This window comes from Diceros bicornis, chromosome 25 (genome assembly GCF_020826845.1).
Source record: "Diceros bicornis minor isolate mBicDic1 chromosome 25, mDicBic1.mat.cur, whole genome shotgun sequence".
Taxonomy (NCBI): domain Eukaryota; kingdom Metazoa; phylum Chordata; class Mammalia; order Perissodactyla; family Rhinocerotidae; genus Diceros; species Diceros bicornis.
The window spans coordinates 21,671,054-21,690,420 of NC_080764.1; the positions used below are offsets into that span (position 1 = coordinate 21,671,054).

General features: G+C 38.7%; 1 protein-coding gene across 7 annotated transcripts in view; it reads right to left on the reverse strand.

Moving 5' to 3' along the window:
- Nucleotides 1–8,127: 8,127 nt before the first annotated feature.
- Nucleotides 8,128–19,367, reverse strand: part of MYBPC1 (myosin binding protein C1) — a 91,137-nt gene continuing 79,897 nt past the window's right edge. For all 7 annotated transcript variants that reach the window (XM_058568567.1, XM_058568564.1, XM_058568568.1 and 4 more), the window contains 5 exons: nt 18,327–18,466; nt 15,484–15,643; nt 14,659–14,795; nt 12,837–13,023; nt 8,128–8,404 (listed from right to left, as the gene is read on the reverse strand). In XM_058568567.1, the coding sequence (XP_058424550.1) occupies nt 8,304–8,404; nt 12,837–13,023; nt 14,659–14,795; nt 15,484–15,643; nt 18,327–18,466 (725 nt within the window). In that variant the 3' untranslated portion in view covers nt 8,128–8,303. The remainder of the gene's footprint in view (nt 8,405–12,836; nt 13,024–14,658; nt 14,796–15,483; nt 15,644–18,326; nt 18,467–19,367) is intronic.

A 19,367-nucleotide genomic window follows, 5' to 3' on the forward strand; every position in this document is an offset into this window, starting at 1 on the left:
CCATTTTGCAGATGAGGACATTGGAGCACAGTGGTTCAATAACTTGCCCATGATTGCTAGAATAGTGGCGAAGCCAAGATTCAAGCCCACGCAGTCAGAGTCCAGAGTCTATACTCCTAACCACTGCTAAATGCCACCTAATAAATTACACATATTAAATATAAGACTTGGGTATTTTTATCATATTGAACAGTCCAGTTTCTATATATCCTGTAGGTTTTATACCGTTCCAGTCCATTCTAAATATTATGTAAAGAGTTATCTCACTAAATTTACTAAAAATGATGTATCTTGCTCAGAAGCCTTTGGTAAAGTCTAACCTCCCTAGCTTGGCATTTAAACGCCCAGTCTACCTTTCCAGTCTTATCTCCCAAATGTCTCTTCCCTCACTCCCCTTCCTAAGTCCCAGGCTCCAGTTTCACGGGTCACTCAGCACTTTCTCATGCCCTCATTTGCTCCCTGGGCTTGGGGAGTACTCTCCAGCCCTCATCACCCATAAAAACATTGCCCATCAGTCAAGACTCAGCTTAAATTCCACCTTCTCAGAGATGGCCTCAGATTCTTTCTGAGAATCCACACCACCAGAGCACTTTGTACTTGTAACCCAGTCTGGTTTTGGTCACTTGTTTATGTGCTGATCTGCCTCTCTCCCAGCTCAGAGTGCCTGGACTGTATCCCTGCACTGGGTGTGTTCCTCAATGCCTGGCACCCAGTAGACGTCCATAATTATTTAAACTTTTTGTTCTGAAATAGTTATAGACTCACAGGAAGTTGTGAACCTAGTACAGAGAGATCCCCTGTACCCTTCTCCCAGCCTCCCCCAATGGTAACTTCTTGCATATCCATAGTACAATAGGCATTCATACATTTTTATTTGATTGTTTAGCTGAATTGAATTCCTTTCCCAAAGGAGAAAAGACACTTTGGTTTTACTACTTGTTCTTTTTTTTTGTTTCTGGTGAGGAAGATTAGCACTGAGCTAACAGCTGCTGCCAATCCTCCTCTTTTTGCTGAGGAAGATTGGCCCTGGGCTAACATCCGTGCCCATCTTCCTCTACTTTATATGTGGGACGCCTGCCACAGCGTGGCATGATAAATGGTGCATATGTCCACACCCAGGATCCAAACCTGCGAACCCCATGCCACATGAACTTAACAACTAAGCCACTGGGCCAGACCCTTACTACTTGTTCTTTTTGTGAAACTTTCACTCACGTTTCAAATCATCTTCCTTAGCATCCTCAACAATTAGACCAACTTCCCACAAAATGTTACAGTCTCATATAGCCAGATTAGGAGCAGCTGTGGGTGAAATAACCTCTTCAAAAAGCTACCGACTTTCATTGGTTTGGAAAAAGTCATGGGCTGCAATCAAGAAATCACCTGGCTAGACTTTCAGCGTAGCAGAATTTTATCATTTAGGGAGTCAAGCTATCTGTGTAAGTGTTTGGAGGTTTGGACTCACAGGCTGGAGTATTTACAAAGATGAGTATAGTTCTGTAGTATAAATACTTGCCTTTTTTCATTTACTTGCTTTGATTTATGTTTTTATAGTTTTGTACTTTGAGACTCTAAAGCCCAAATTTTATAGAGCCATGGTACTTTACACAATACATGAGCAGACATGCAGTGTTCAATAATAGATTGACAAAAACCTTTGCTCTCCTCTCTAGAAATGCTTAATTTCCCAGACAAGATCAGAAAACAAAATTTCAAAATAGAATCGGAGATGTTGTAATTGTGCTTTTTATCTAAAATTGCGAAAGCAATTTAGGGTTAAGGAAACTGACTTCCCTCAGAGACACAGTTCTTAGCAGTCTTGTTTATATCCTTTAACCATTTTTTAATTTATTATCCTCTTCTGAGTTCACAGAACTCAGAACTACTGCTTTGAAATATTTCCATGGTATGATTTGAAGAGCACTAGAGGGAATCCCCTTCCTCAGAAATTCTTTCTGCAGCAATCTAGGGTGGCTAAAATCCCATGAGAGTTCTTCCTGTCTTTGGGTAGGGCTTTTAGGAGTAACAGGTCCATTTTGATGTTAGGTTAGGTTGTTTTCAGGAATACCTTAGGAGGGATGCTTTATCAGAATGTCTTTCCTCTGGGGCAGCTGAGAGAGAATGGCCCCAAATAAATATTTGTGCAAGGAACTAGAGAGCAAGAGGGCTGGCGCCGCACCTCTCCAACATGACGGCACACGCACCCTCTGGGGATCCTGTTATAATGCAGGTTCCGAGTTAGTGGATCTGGAGAGTGAGAGCGGAGCTGAGAGGTTTCAGTCCTAACAAGCTCCCAGGCGATACCAGTGCTGCTGATCACTGGACCACATTTTGAGTAGTGAGGGGCTGAAACATACAGTCTTAGAAGGCTCAGGTGGGGGCACCATCCTGAGCAAGTCTCCTGAGCGCCAGGTGGAAGGTGGGTGGGGCAGAAAGAAGAGAGAAAGGACTCAGGGCAATTAAGGGATGAGAAAGACCAGATTGACTCACTTAATGTTGCCTAAGGGTGTTCTTTCCAGGACAAAGAAGGATAGATGGATAGATAAGTAGATGATAGATAGATGTTTAAGATTTCCTATTTTATTTTTTTTATTTTATATTTATATATATATATATAACATATATGTATATTTAAAATTCATTGCATAATACTATCTTCAGTGTAATCGAGATCCACTTGTTGGTCCTTGGTGAGTGTTGGGTGTTGGTTGTTGATGAGGCTTTTCTAAGATTATGCTGTGCTTCCCAGACTGGGGTACCTTTAGCTCCCTGACAATAGCCTAGAACAACATCCATTTGAAGATGTGGGAAGAAAAAAAATGTTTTCCTATTAAAATAAACTCATATATCACAGAGAAGAATACAACACCTAGACCAACTTTAATGAATAAGCATATGAGGGGTTGTGGCACAGGCTTCAAGCTATGCTGTCACTTCCTGTTTCCCAAACGTGGTCTTCCTTTCTTCTGCAAAGAATGCAGCAGTGGTGGACTGGGTTAAGAAACCATGACTGAGATAATGCCTGTGAAACAGATAAGAGGTGCTATTTTCTTTTTATTATTGATTTTCTGGTTGCTATTTCCTCTTTCTTTAGTTCCTGACCTGGTGAGGTTATTTCTGGCTTCATTTCTGTCTTGCTGCTCTTGACTGCCCTTCCCTCTGTATGAATAATAATGTGTTAGTCTGTCCTCGTTTTCTGCCTCCTGCTGGATGTTGATCCTTGGTCTTGGTCTTCACTGAACCCCTTCTTGCCACACCCTTCTGGTCTGGCTATTACTTTTGCTTAACTTCTTTAGGGAATAGAGTTACTAAAGGCAGACTTTGGGTCAGAGTCCAGACAATCATGGAAAGACCTTGAGAACAACTTATCTCACCAGTGAACTCCTACTTCTACTGCTCTCTAATGTTTATTGAGCCCTAGCCATGAGCTATTAAGAAGTGCATAAAAATAACCCTGCACAGAGAGGCTCTGCCCCTTCTTGATAACCTCCACTGTTACCCCCACTGCCTGCAGCTCAGAGGTACCTCCCAGTGCAGGAATGGGAACTAAATTTACAATGGCCCCCAGTGGGCACTCGGGAGTGGGGTTGGAATGACCAGCCCAATGGCGCTTCATCCCATAGCCTGCAGGGGATACATTATTTGGCTTTCTAGTGCCTGGAATTTTCCAGATGACCACATGACTTCAAATCAGCTTTGGTTTATTTTGAAACATGGCTCCTTTCCAATTATCCTTTGTCCCAATCGTCCAAGAGGGATGCCTTACAAAGTCTGAAAGTCTGAAAGTTCCTTTCCTTGCCACAGCATTGCTGGGAATCCTAGCTATTTTTTTTTTTCTCTTAATTGACTTAAAAAAATTTTAAGCCAAGGTTTTTAAATTGATATGTAATGTCTTTAAGATGTTTTCCTGGGCTTTGACACTAAGATGAAGGTGAGAGTAAAGTAATGAAAGGAGGGAATCTCTTGCTTGTGGATAGCTAAGTGCTTATTTACAAAGAACAGAGTCTTTCCAAAGCTATTGCGTGGGAGAAAAAGAAGTTGTGATCAATTATGCACTTGAGAGCAAGGTTTTTTCTTTTAATGACTTGAGTCAGCCAGTGCCCCAAGCCACACTCTGAGTAACCCCTCTGGGAGTGTTTAACTGCTGCCTCCCTCGTATGTTGTCCAGAGTAAGCTACTCCAGATAGAAGAAAAATATTCAGCTAGGCCAGAGATTGCCCAGGCCAGGGTATTTGGGGACAGAGAGAGAGATTATCAGGTGACTTTCAGAGTGATGACAGCCCTTAGAATCAGGAGAACTGGTCGTTCCATTACCCGGTTTGTTTCTCTAGTACATTCTAAGTTATCAAAGTTTAATTACAAAGGATTTTATAAATACCTTCATGTAACAATCACCTGAATCTTTGGTACAAGGATGGTAATTAGTGGCCCAGCTAAAATAAGGAAATGAAACAAATGTAGAGTTCAATTTAGACTCAATTAATATTGCTGGGAGAATTGGTTAGAAGACTGTCTGGTCTTTTTATTCCTTATTCTATTCCTACTCCCAGGAAAAAGAGGCCCAACTTGTATTTCTAGAATTCCATTCAGGAGAACTTAAATGAGGAATGAGATGGAGGGGCAGGCCTGGAGTTTGGTGAGTAGGTAAGAGGAAGTGATGGTAGTGGGGAGGTGAGAGTGATGTGGGATGGTAGAGGAGGGGAGGTGGGGATAGAGGAAAGGGAATAGAGGTGGTTGGGGCTGGCGGGCTCCTAACTTTTGTAATTTATATCAATCAAACTAAAAGATGGTTAATAAAATAGTTGTATCCTCCAGTCTTTACGAGGATACCCTCATAATGACCTGGAAGGGCAGGTTTGAATGTAGAATTATCAGATTCTTCCAAGATACTTGCTAGAATATTATGGCCCACTGCAATCCCTGGTCTCCCTGCTCTTTGCATCTTAGCTCCTTCCTGAACCACACTGTGAGGGGTCTCAGGTACACACATGTAGATGCCCCAGCCTCATGCACAAACTCTAGTCACATCCCCCACACCCCAACCTCCTGGCAAAGGGGTGACTCCAGACTACCCCTTGGGCCTCAGGGTGCATACTGCCTACATGGTTCTTCCTGGAGGGGTTGAACCCAGGGAAAAGGCCCACAAAGTCCCTAAAAGTGGGCTTGGGTGCGGTCTATAAGAAGGAAGGGTATGATAAGGGTTCCAAGTACGCACATCTCCTTGGCTCCACAGCCTCCCTGTCTTGTGGAGGGAGATATGGCTGGAGGAGGGCCAGAGCAAGGCGCTTGAAAGTGCAGAGTTCCCTCTTGCCCAGTTCCACGGTTGGTACTAAGTGGAAGAACTGTCCAGCATTCCCACAAAGAACATCTTTAAAAGCAGCAGATAAATAGCCAAGATATGGCCTTGGAGGTTGAAAGACCCCACGTCCACACTTGTCCGGGAGGTTTCAGAGTCACCCTTGAGTGGACCATACTGGCTTGGACCACAGGCCTCTCTGTAGTCACCAGTATAGACTGAAATGGAGAGACTTTCCTTCTCTCCATTTTCTAGGCACTAGGAAAGATTCCAGTTGACCCAGGGCCTGAGGACCCCCAAGCAGGACAGAGAGAATTTCTCAATCTTCCTGGCTAGTGGGGAAGTCAGAGTCGTATTTAATTTGATTTAGAAAAATAAAGTCACGTGGCATGTCCTGTACTGCATCCTAGTGTGATACACACATGGATAATAACAAATACATAAACCACACTATCCAACTTCTGAATCCTTATAATGCCCTCTTACACCTGCACTGTGCCCTGTTTACGTGTTTCTCTTTGTGTTCTAGTCTTATACATTATAAATTCCTTGAAGGCATGAAGTGGCTTATTCGTCATTGGGTTCCTATGAATCCATCATAGTGCCATGCACACATCAGGCATTCAGTAACTCATTGGCTGAGCTGAATAGAATGTTTGAGAATTCGATTTAAAAATGAGTGGTTCAAGACATATTACCTTGTTCCAATGTTTCTTGGAACCAGTTGGTTTTTATTTCTATTTCTATATTAATTTAGATGAAAACATTCATTAAGCTTTCTTTTAAAGTAAGTAAACGTGATCCTTTAAAAAATTTAATGAGTGGTTAGTTCCCAAAAAGAATTCTTGGTAAATTCCTGTGATATATACTTTTTCTTTAATAGAGGGAAATTTAAACAAATTTAGAACAAAGTCGTAGGAGAGCTAATAGCAATGACAGTTTCTGACATTTTGTGCTCTTTGTAGTCTCAAAATAGACTTTTTTGAGGCCTGCCTGGTGGCATAGTGGTTAAGTTCATGCACTCCGCTTCGGCGACCCAGGGTTCGTGGGTTTGGATCCCCGGTGCAGACCTATGCACAGCTTATCAAGCCATGCTGTGGCAGGCGTCCCACATATAAAGTAGAGGAAGATGGGCATGGATGTTAGCCCAGGGCCAATCTTCCTCAGCAAAAAGAGGAGGATTGACAACAGATGTTAGCTCAGTGCTAATCTTCCTCACACACACAAAAAATAGACTTTTTCTCCTTGTTGGAACTTTGCGGTGTGTGACTACCCTTAATATGATGAGAGATTGTATGTAGAAAAATAACATTACCTGGTACAAAATATAGTTACAGAGCATGTCATGACTGGGGAGCCAATATTTTGTAAGGATGCTTTATAGACACTTTCAGGCAATGTTTATAAACAGCCTAAGAAACTTCACCATGAGTTGGCAAAATTGGTCAATGAGTGTTTGAATTAGGCAGCCAGCCCAGCCGCTGCACTGGGGCTCTGACCCAGCAGCCAGGCTGCAGGGGCAACACTGACTGGTTTTGCCACACTGTTATTTATTTGGTTTGTACATAGAAGATACGGTCTTCATGTCTTTATAGATGAGCCAGACTTCTTTTATGTAAAATATCTTAGCCAATAATATGTAAATAAATTTCCTGATTAAAATGGATGTTTACGTAGGGACTGCACACATTATTATTTCAGAGTTATTGAGAATATGGGGTGATAGCCAATATTCTTAACAACCAGTAAGGCAAGATTACCAACCAATCAGAACACAAAAAGAGGCAACCACCATAGTTTGGACAAGAACTCGAATTTTCCCTTGCTGTTCCCAAACATACTGTAACTTCCTGGATCATCTACTTCTTCCTTTTATGAGCCCCATATCAACCCAGAAGCATGATCACCATCACAACCTCCCAGCTCTAAACTGGAAAGGAAGTAGAGCAGATATTTTAAAATGTTGTCCTAGGATGCTATGGGCCCACCTACAGGTCACAATGTATTTAGCTTCTAGAACAAAAGACCAAAAGGAAAAAAAGGAGGGAGGCAACGGACTAATGGTGCGATCCCTTCCTCACACTTCTACTCCACTCTCCTCACTGAAACTTTCTCTGTAACATCAGGAAGAGGGAAGGAAGCTGCCGAAAACATTATGGGCTTGTACAAATGTTTCTCAGCTTCTAGATTTTTGAAGAAGGTTTCCATCAATTTGGATGGATGCCATCAGCAAACCCTAAATCTATAACTGCTCTGGAGTCTGCAACAGCTCTCCATCACTATGACTAGCTGACTTGGCAGGAGCTCTGGTGGAGCTGGCCAGGATGCCATGCCAGAGGCACAGTGGGGGTCAGGCCTGAGTTTGGTAGCATCCTGACTCCCAGGCTTTTGTTTTCAGTTCTGTCTGATCACACAACCCCAAACACACAAACGAAGACCATGTCATTTCATCATAAACACTTCAGATTTATTGTGCCATTTATTGAATACATTTTCTCTTCTGTTGAGAAAACTTGTCTGAAAGACTTTAAGAAGTCTTTTAGTGAATTCAAATGGGAAAAAGGGCATAGAGCCACTGGTGTTGAGCAGGGCTCTGGGAAATAAACAACTCTGTTTTGCTTAGAAAAATCCATTAGATCAAGAGAAAGATAGGTTTTCAAGATCCTACATGGTGGATTGTACTATATGTTTTACTCTGGGGGAAGAAAAAAAGCATTTACAGCCTACTATTTTAAACTAAAAATAACTGCTTTTTCTTATTCTATAGCTTGCTTTTTTGTAAAGTACAGTGCCCAAGCACAGACAATAAAGACCAAAATGCTGACTTCAAATGAGATTTTTGTTTGCAATTTTTAATTAAGCAATCCATGCAAACATTTTTTTTTCTTCAACATTAGGAGGAAAGAAAATGACCACACTTGGGTGCCTGGTGGAAAAAACAGAAAATGCTTTCTCATTGCAACCAGATTTCAAAGCAGTGGAGCGCAGAGAGGCTGTGCCCAGGCCCTTAGTATTCCTCAGGATTGCTTGAGTGCACGTCTCGCAAATATGAATCAATTATGTTAGGAGGCACGCCTTGCAAGAGGAGCCTGCAGAAGGAAAGGCCACCTAGAGAGGACACAAAGGAAAAGGCAAAGTCAAGAACATCTACGTGAAAAATCGTTGAAATAATATTTCTTGACTAGCTGCCTGGAAATGTGACTAATTGTGTTCCGGTTAGTTACAAAGATTCATTCAGTCCCTACTTGGAAATCTCTTGAGTTTAGTACATTTAGAATTTAAAGCACTTGGCATCCAGAAGGAAAAGCAAGTTCCCCGCAGACCCATAGCAGTTTTTTGTTCCCTATTATTATTCAATCTTAGTTTAAATTCCTAACTGGTTGGAAAGTATTTATTGCTCTTTGAGCAATACTTTGAGGTTTTGGGATTCCTCTATAGAAGATTCAAGTGTTCTGGGTGAATGGCAGAATAAATGCATACCATGTTATGAATCAGCGGGAAGAACTGTTTCCAGTTCATTAATGTTCTTTTTAATTAAGCACAAAGCGTTCTAATTCAAGCACATTGGAGAAGAAAAAAGGACTACTCCTTTAACTTTGGCTATTTATACACTGTCAAAAAGTGCAAAAATTGGAAATATTTTGTTAAAAATAGTAAAACCTGTCCAATACCTTCTAAAGGTGAGAGAAACACCTACAATTATTTCATACTTACCTTCTGTGTTTCTGAATTACATTTAAAAAGTACAAGTACCCTTCACAAGAGAACCCATGAAACTATAAAAATTCATGGTCCTTTAGAGAAGTGTTTCACTACTTGCTAATAAATTCACGTCCAGACAAAAACAGCATGCCATTTGAACATTCTTAAAACTACTTTAATGCAAATTTGGGAAAGTCATTCTCCTTTTTTTAAAAAAAAAATTCAAGTCACATATTGGTAGAAATGATGCCATTTATGTACATGTCCATTCCTTGATGCAAAGAGTTCAGAATGCTTGAGTATCACTCATTTTCATCTACATTAAATGCTTTAATTCATGCTCTACTGCATTCAACAACTTGCTTCATGTCAACAGGAGATTGTGATGAATAAGTACTAGCTGTTAATTTCACGATACTGAAATACAAATTAAAACTACAAAGTTAGAGATTTTAAATAGTCTATTTTCATTGGATTACATAATGAAAATCATGCCATACACCACAGGCTTTGTATGGCTTATGACAGTCATAAGCTTCATATGCCAAAACCATATGAAAGCTTACCTTAGATGATAATATACATTCAAAAATCCTTACTGTGCTACGACTAAGGAAAAGAGAGAGAAAGAGAGAGAGAAGTTGTAAGCATTAATAAAGTGCTAAAACCAAAGTTGAGTATTTGTTGGATGAAATTATGGTCACGATTATAATGAGGTGATTTCATTAATCCTTAGTCATGTGAAAGACGTAGGAAAATAGAAGCACATGGAATGAAGGGCAGGGATCCAGTCACTGCAAAAGGATCATTAATATGTAAAACATTTATTAATACGCACAACCACTTTGCCTGAATAGGTGGCAAAGCAAATTTGATGGTACAGTGAATATTTATGGTAAGAGCTTCCAAACCATTAGCTTAAAAAAAAAAAACAACCCTACAACATATATATATTGTGTTTTTCAACAAAAGAAAAACATAGGCAATAGACAAAGCATTAGTGTACATATATATATGTTGAAATTCTAAAAGGCAAAATTATCAAGTAGATATAAACATTAGACTAGTGTATTCTATAATATTGTATTCTTAACTGATTACATATGACTGATCTAAATAAACGCAAGGCTTAAACAAACTTAGGCTAGAAAATGTAATTTACAAAACTTTAAAGAAAGAGCCCTAATTCTTTCCTTTTTTGAAAGCGGACATTATCTCTGGGAATTCAGAGAGCAAATATTGTAAACTCAGGCATAAATCTACGTCATTAAAGTTTACAACTAGTCGCTAACCCAGCCCCAAAGAACTTGTTAATTCATTCTTCCAAATGGGGGTAAATCATATGTATATAATAGGACTCATTTATCACTTAGTCTGTTTAGTAATGGGGCCTAGAATTTTCTTTCCTTTTAAATTCATGAATATATGAAATAATTTTGGTCCCATGAAAATATTTAAAATGTCCAGCAGATAGATGGATTATAGATAGTCTACTGGAGAATTTTTCACTGAAAATATGAAATATAAAAATTTCCAAATATTGGATCTATTTTTGTTTATGTCCTCTCCCCACCAAAATGCCTAGAACACTTTTGCTACAACTTAGCAATTAAAAATGTTCAGTTTTCTGAATTTCAACATGAATCTAAGGAACCTACACTGGAAACTATCTTCAAGGAAGAACAACATATCTCTCTACATTTGAAAATGAAAATATTAAAGAAATATCACTGATTCCCAAATTTTGATAATCTTATGTCAAAAATGAGGTTATCTTCAAATGTAAGCTTTCTGGCTTTCTTCATGGGGACCTGCGGTACGGTACTTAGTTTTCTGAGAAAACTTAGTTCCTACATTACTTAATATCCTTGAATAATTTGGCCTTCCTTGTTCATGGCATAAACATTGTATGCCATGAGCTGCTAAGAAATACAATTAAAAGCAAATGAGAAAGTCAAGCTTTACATGCAAAGTGCTATTTCATGTAAGAGGAATGGAACGGAAAGAAGAAATATCGTGGGATATCAACTTTAAAAAACCTGTTGCTGCCCCTCCAGGAAGACTGGTTGTCCAGGGGTATTTACTCCTTGATAAATCACTGCAGAATTAGAATATTTGTACCAGTATTTATTTATTCTCGGTTGACATTCTTACCTTTATTTTTTTTCACAGCTTAACTTGATTCAAGTCACCTATTATCAGATAACAATCTGATGATAAACAATCTTGGCTTTACTTTTAGGACCAAAAGCTTTTACCAATATACCACAATTGACACCTTATTAGGAACTTATGTACTAGAAAACATAATTTATATTACTTAACTCAATTACTATACAATTTACTATACAATTACTATTAAGAACATATCATCTATATGCATAACATTATTTGCTTGTATGGAGGATCACAAATGCCGAACCATCTATGAAATCATCATTAGCAACATCTAATTATTTTCAAAGCACGCAGAAGTGGTACTGGGTTTTTTTGTTTGTTTTCTGGATGTTGAAACATAAGTACCAACAATATCTTGGAACTAATAAGGCTAGGAGTTTAGAAACCACATGTGTTTGCAATTGTGACCTTAACCTGCATTTGAAGCTAAGAAACAGCTAAAATAATAATATTTAAATTACAAGCAGTATCTCAATAGTAAGGTTTGAAATTTTCTAAGAATATTATATGCTTTACATTGGAGAGGAAAAAATTTTAAAAAGTTTTTCCTATCATTCATGAATCTGCTTTGCTGTATTACCTGAGGAGGAACAGAAGTCATAAGAGAAAGAATGCTGGTTTTTAAAAGTGATAAAAGGAAAAATTTTTTTTCAAGAAGTGTCTCTACTATATTTATTCTAAATTTAGGACTAAAAAACTCTTTTTTTTTTTTACATAAATACCCTAAGCACTTACTATGTTTTTTATAAAACAGATATTTATAAAGTTATCCTTTTCACTTTTAGATCATAATTTCCTCATTATAGAGAGGTAGGAAAAATAAAGACTTCAATTATCACAGAATGGCAACACAATACAATAAGATAACAAGAGAAAAGATGTTAGGATCATGTCACTTATTATTTCATAATGATGACTGACAGCTTAGGAGTTTTAATGGTGTCCCAAAGTAGGTTTTGATTGTCAAGAAAAAACTTCAGTATAAAAATTATACCCAATTAATATTAAAATTGATTAAGATGACAGGTTATGCTGAGACTTTTCTACCACATAAATCCTTATATGTTTTCTTGGTTTACATGAGTTGCAACACTTCTAAAAACTAGTATAAATAACATGCATAATTATAAACGGAAATTCTCTAGTGAGATTTTAAACGCAACTGGTTATAATATGCGTATACTATAGTCTATACGTGTAATATTAAACACTAAATTAGCAAACTTACCCACATATATATTGGAAGTTTCACAAAATAGTAAACTCATTAAAAATAGTGTAAATTTCTTAATTGCAGTTTCATTAGATGAGTTTTTGTACTAGGCTTCTATTTATAGATGGACTATAGCACCAAAGCAATAACCCCTTGACTTTATTCATTCTTGCCATGCTGTGCACAAACTAGCATTCCACTGAAATTAAATATTCCTTTAGTTAAGAAGAATTGCAAGAGATAAAAATGTCCACTTAAATAATAAAGTAGCCGTCAACGAATCAGAGTGAACGCAGAATGTAAAAATGTCCTCTCTCCCCGAATTTTCTCCCCACTTCCTCCCCCACCCCAGAATATTTTGGCAAGCAGTTTGGATTTTGCAGTAAGGACAATAACTAAATGATTTTCTTTCATTTTAGTCTATACACAAGATCTTGGATGTCATACCTTTCACCTCCAGTTTGCATTCGATCTCCACTGTCCCAAGGTCATTGACTGCTTTGCAGCTGTAAGTGCCTCCGTCATAGGGGCTGGGCTTTCTAATCTCCAGAGTACAGACCCCTTGATTGCTGAACATCCTGTATCTTGGGTCATCCACAATAACAACTTTGTTTTTCATCCAGGTTATTTTGGGCTGAAGTTAAGGTTGAAGTAAATTAGGTCAAATCATATCTGGTACTTAGCATAGTAATTGACCATCAAAGCCAGTGACAGAATTTTAAAGCATGGCTTAGAAAGAAAGTACATCTAAGAAGAATTCACAGCTACTGAAGCACTGTTTCTTTCAAATTAAAATTCTACTTAATGCTTGGCAAGAAAGCCAATGAGCAGTTCTGAAGAAGCAAGCCAGATTTGCTCAGAGGACAGCTCTGGGGTAATCTTCCCAAACAGATTCAGTTACATTTAAATTTGATCTACAGGTCCATTAGCTTAACTCATCCTAGACAGTGTGTATTGCTAGGCATTTTTCAGAGAATCCCCATAAGGTGTCATAACCATCTGATTTTCTCTACTTCCTTTTCCTGATATTCTTTTCTAACCCATGATGGGCTGCTTATGTCACCTCACCATTTAATCTCTCTTCTGACATCTGTATGTGTTATCAGGTGGCAATGGATCTACTCCAACCACATAATTCAAGAACAGTAGTGACCCTATTGCCCAGGAAGGTGACTCCATTCTGCTTGACCTCTGAACTACATTTGACATTGTCGACCCTCCACTCTTTTCTCATATTGTCTTCTCATTCCTTAGGTAAAAACACACCCTCCACATTCTCACTTCCACCTCTTACATGACTTTGCCTTGCTCAGACCCTGTCTCTTTCACACTGTCATCTTTCTCCTTCTGCCTTTCAAATGAGAGCATTCACTGAGGCTCATACTTTGGTCCTTGGCTTTTTGCACACTACTCTCCTTCCTCGATGAAATTCCTTCCTAGAGCTTCTGCTGTAAGGGGTGGAATGTAGCCCCCCCCCGTGCCTGGGGACTCCTAAACTGAGAGTCCCAGCCCTGGCCTTTCTCCTAAGCTCCAGTGAACCTCTCCTCTGCCCACTGGTCATTCCCATCTGGATGTACCAGCATCACTTCTAACTAAACAGGAATTCAGCATCTTCCTCCCATCCTCAGTTTGGCTTCTCTCTTTTCTTCCCTATTTCTGTTCATGGTATATGTAGGAAAAATACTACTATTTGCAATTTTTCCAAATTCTAGGGCACTTTCCCTCCGTGCCACCCAGGAATAGATATCTCAATGGGCAACATTCATTAATTTGTTGTTCTTTTCAAAAGCTTGTATTTTAAAAAACCTGTCTAAATCTCTTCAATCAAATGTGATTTTTCCCTTCCTGGTACTCTGCACCCTTATAACAGCACATTTAAAATTTTTCCTTGCATTATATCATCATCATTATTTGCTTTAATCTAGTTCAGAAAACTTGATGAATCAATATTATCACCTAATTTTTCAGGTGAAACAATATTATTTCCATCTCCTTACCTCTTAGTTTTTGTAAAAATGGGTGGTTTGGTTTTACCTTAGAAACTATCTCTTAGTAAAGAAATATAAGCATTTTTTATTACTACATTTAAATAGTGTACTTAATTATCCATCAGCACCACACTGAACCCCCTTTCTATCCCAGAAAAAGACACAAATAGCAGCTAGAAGATTAGTTTATATTATTACTTATAATTACAACATGGCAAATATAAAAGACGGAGTGTGAGATTAACTCAAATTTAATGTGATAAAAAAAAAAACCATGGTACCTTAGGATTTCCTCTCACACTGCAATTCAGGGTGGCATTGTAACCAGCTACAGCATAAGTGTTAACCAAAGGCTGGGTGAACATGGGCGCCTCTGTGAAATCGAAGTCTTCATACACTGGATTTTTGTAGATTTTACCTTAAAAACAAGCGTTAGAAATATACAAATTGGCCTGAAAATATATTTTCCTTGGCATACTTTACTCATGATTAAAACTCCCCTGCAACATGTAAAAACGTGAGTGAAAGCCACACGGCATTCATTCCAAAGGGTACAAACCTACAGCCAATCACACAGCGGGCAGAAAGCCAGAGTGGTCATCTGAAACTGAACAAATTTTGAGAAGAGTTCGGTGTCTGAGTATTTTGATCAGCAATGTGCTCTAATGTGAAAACAATGAGGAAGAGCTTGAAGGACAGCGGTTAATGAGGACATGAAATGATAGGGGAGGAATTCAGCTTTCCCTCTCCTTGCAGAGTGGGGCTCATGTGTAGCTCCATGGAAGATGTCCGAGAATAAGTAACCCAGGCTCAAGAAGCAAATGTCTACTTTTTCCTATTCCTGTCATTTTAGCCATTTACAGACCCACTGCCCAGAAGTTGGAATGAATTAAAGTTTGTATTTTTAAAAATGCAATAATAATATAATTTTTCTTAAAAATTTTACTTGTAAAATTAAAATTTCACTTGGACATTTTTACCATAATTTAAAAATGTGAATTTATCATTTTCTTTTTCCCTTTCATTACATTTCTTCTTCTCTTAGTCTTCTCTGTCTAGTCATTGAAAACCAAGGTTTCCAAATGTCGAGTCTGCTTCCTACTCACCGTCCTTGGCAATCACGGCGCTCTCTTTAGTCATCGTTGCATCCTCACTGAGGCCGCACATGTTTTCAGCAAAGACCCGGAAGTAATATTCGTTTCCTATGACCAGTTCAGAAATGGTGGCACTGGTTCGGTGATAATGCTCAATGACAGTGAACCATTCCTGAAAGAAAAAAATAATAATTTGAGGAAAATCATCTAAAAATACACAACTATTCCACTGGTTTAGAATAAATAATATGGATGTTTCATTAACTAAAAGAAAAATAGCACTAATTTTTGTACTGAGAGTAATAACAATGTACATTTAATTTGTTTAATACTTTATAATTGATTTTCACTTGATTATGTAATTTAATCTTCATTTACACATTAGATTCATATACCCTAGACGTCAATTACTACCTTTATATGTCTTCATAACTGTACAGTGTCTATCATCTGTCTACCTACCTGTCTATCTCTTGTACAACAAAGTATAATTATAAAATTTTAGTGCCAACTTATCTATTCTGAGGAAGAGATGAAACTAAATCACTAGAGAAAAATTAATCTTGTCCAATAAGTTTGCCTAATATTATTAACTTAGGTTTTTTCAGGTCTTTGCTCAGGTAGCATCTCCTCCCTAACTGTCCACCCTCCAACGACTCCATCTGTACCACGTTGGTCACCTTACCCTGGTTAACTTTTCTTCACAGCATTTGCTACCTTAAATTATATATTTACTATTTTCTATGTTTACTCTCTACCTCCCGCACTGGAAAGGACACACCATGATGGTAAAAATGGACTTTTTACCTCACCCTTGTATCCCCTGTGCTTATTACTGCACCTGGCACAGGGTAGGTACTGCACACAAAATAACTGTTTATTGAACACTTGAATAAATGAATGAATGAGAAGCTAAAGCTATATTAACTTTTTTCAATTTTTTCCTCACCATACCAAGAAATACAATGGTTTCAAAGTTAATCTTGCAACCAGTAGAAAACCACACGTATGACATATTTTATACCACTAATTGAGAAAATACATTTGCTGGCAATAAGTTTATAAAGGAAAAGGATTTTCCTTGCAAGTTTTAGGGGTCATCATAATCTCTATATTTTGGATATTGTTAAGACACCAGACAAAGGTAGTTATGCCCTCCTGTATTCCCAAAGCACTTTATGCAAACCTTTATTCCAACAATTATTATATTGTTTTATCATTTGGTTTTACATCTTTCTTCTTGTCTAGGCTGTAGTGCTCCGAGAGCAGGAGCCGTCTTGTTTTTTTTTTTTTTAATCCAGCAGCTAGAACAGTGCTCAACATGTAGTAAATGAATGAATAAACGAACATGTTGGCACATGTAATGAAAACAATGTTTACGGAAGATATGAATGGGTATAGGAATTCAAGTGAAGAAAAGCATCTGTAGCTACAATGAGACAATGGCCTGGTGATCTCTTGGGAAGTGCACTGGGCAGAGTGAGTACCTTCTGTTCTATTGGTCTGCCCCTGCTGAAATGCAACAGAAATACAGGGGTGCAGGGGTTGGGGATTATTCCCCGTTAGGCAGACCTCAGTCACATGAAGCAGCAGGAAAGTCCTGGCTCACCTCGACTTGACTGGATATCTAAGAAGACAAATGTTGGGCAAGTATGCTGGGGGTGGAAGAATGGGGGAGCCGCCTGAGGGGCTCTCTATAGGAACCATGGTACCCTGGATTCAACGCCAGTATCTGGGCCAAGCTCCAAAGAAGAGCTCTCATTGCTAAGGAAATCCAAGATGTTCAGATACTTTTCTTGCAAAGTCATGCATTGATTTACCTCTTGAGCTGTCCAGGTTTAGCTGAAAAATGCTGCTTTAAATGCCAAATCTTATTTTGTCATATAACACCCATCCAGGGAAAAAAAAAACACATGCTAGAACTAGTTTATGGAAAGGAGAGGTTTGAAATCCATTGCTATTAGTTAGACTGCCCTTTTCAACCCTCTCCCCTTCTTCTATTAATCCGACGTAACTTCATAACCTAAGTTCTTACTGAGATCTACTAGGGTAAACGCCTAGAGACTTCCTATCAATATCATTCAGTATGATGTTTCACTCTCCCTATGAGAATGAAAAATGACTCCATGCCATTGTGTGTCCAAAGATTCCTTTATTCATTCATTCACTTGCAGTTAGGGCAGCAGTAGGGTACAGTGGATGGATTCTAACTCAGAAAGACCTAGACTTTTAGATTTAAAATCTGGTTATCTCCAGCAAGTCATTTATCGTTTCTGAGCCTCAGTTTCTTCATCTATACAATACAGGTAATAATAATTCATACTCTAACTGGGTTGCTTCTTGAACACCGTGAGCTCTTTCCCTCCAGGACCCTTGCACATGCTGTTCCCTTTAGAATCTTTCTTTTATAATTGGCTCTTTTTGTCCACGCTATCCAACATTTATTTTACAAAGATAAAGAGTTGCATGGGTGTAAATCTGAGTCAGAATTCAGAGTGAGTAAATATTTGTTGAAGAAATGGATTTTTTGAATTCCATTGAGCATTGCACCAGCTGCTTTATATAGTTTTAGCTTCACGATAAGCAAAGTAAGTATTTGTCTCCCTATATTAAAGATAAGGAAAATGGAGATCAAAGAGGTTAAGTGACTGCGCATGTACATGTGGTCTTAAGTGGCAATGCTGGGATTCCAGTTCAACTCTCTGTGGATCCAAAGGCCTTACCCTTTTCGCTACACCCCATCACGTCTCCACAGCCCCCCATGGGGGCCTCACCAGAGAGGACCTCATGCCTTCCCCTTTACCTCTGAATAAATGTGATTTTGCTGCTGCTGGACTGAGAAAGCCACACCTTACCATGCTCTTCTTGTCAGCCTTCTGGATCGTGTACCCTGTAATGGCAGCATTTCCATCATCCTTTGGTGGTGCCCATGATAAAGCAACATTCTCTCCCCAGACGTCTTCAATCTTCACCACTTGGGGCGGACCCGGACGGTCTGTAGGATGAATTCATGGCATCACTGTGAGGTCACTTTCCCTCCCACCCTATACCTTGGTACAGGAGGATATTTAAAAATGCTCTTCCCTCCCTGCATTTCTACCCACATTTCTTTCACCATTCTTAAAATTCAGAGAATTGGAATGCAGTCCAGCTAAGCTTATCTGGAAACTCTTGACTTTCACCTTTGTGGAAAGAAAAGGATTTTGAAAAGAAAATTTAAACAAAACTTCAAACCTCATTAACCCTGCCTCCAGGGACAGTCTATGGCAATGATTCACCAGGCTACCCTGCCTAATGGGAATTGTAAGCTGACACTGGACTTGAAATCTTAGAGCCCACCTGGGCTGAGCAGCTCCCGCTTTTGGTGAGAGGCACTGAGGCCCACAGCTGGTGAGTGGGTTCCTCTGTTGTACCCAAAAGGCACCTTTAATGGGAGTGAGGAAAACTGTTTTTTACCACTCTGCCAACTCTCCCTCCAAGATTTATTTGTGTTTATCAAGTGTTTCCACTTTATGTAAGTAAAATACATTAATGAGGAAATAAAGTCTTTCCTCACTTTACTTTCTGCACCACATGAATTTTTGTGAACTCTGACCTTCCAGTAAATTGCAGTAACGTTAGGAAGGCCAAAGAGTCAAGAAAACTAAGTCTTGATCGGGAGGCCCCCCCAAAAAATCATGCAGAGAGGTGCAAGGAAGGACAAAATCATATTATATATTTGCACAGTATTTCTTAATTTTTTTAGAGAAATTTCACATCTACTATACTTCTCACTGTAATCATCCCTCTTTCTGCCCTGAAATATTTTTCAGGTATTAAAATGCAATTATAATTATTTCTATAGGAAATGTCAGACTGAAAAAAGCAAACTCCAGTGTGCTTTCTGGTAATGTTGT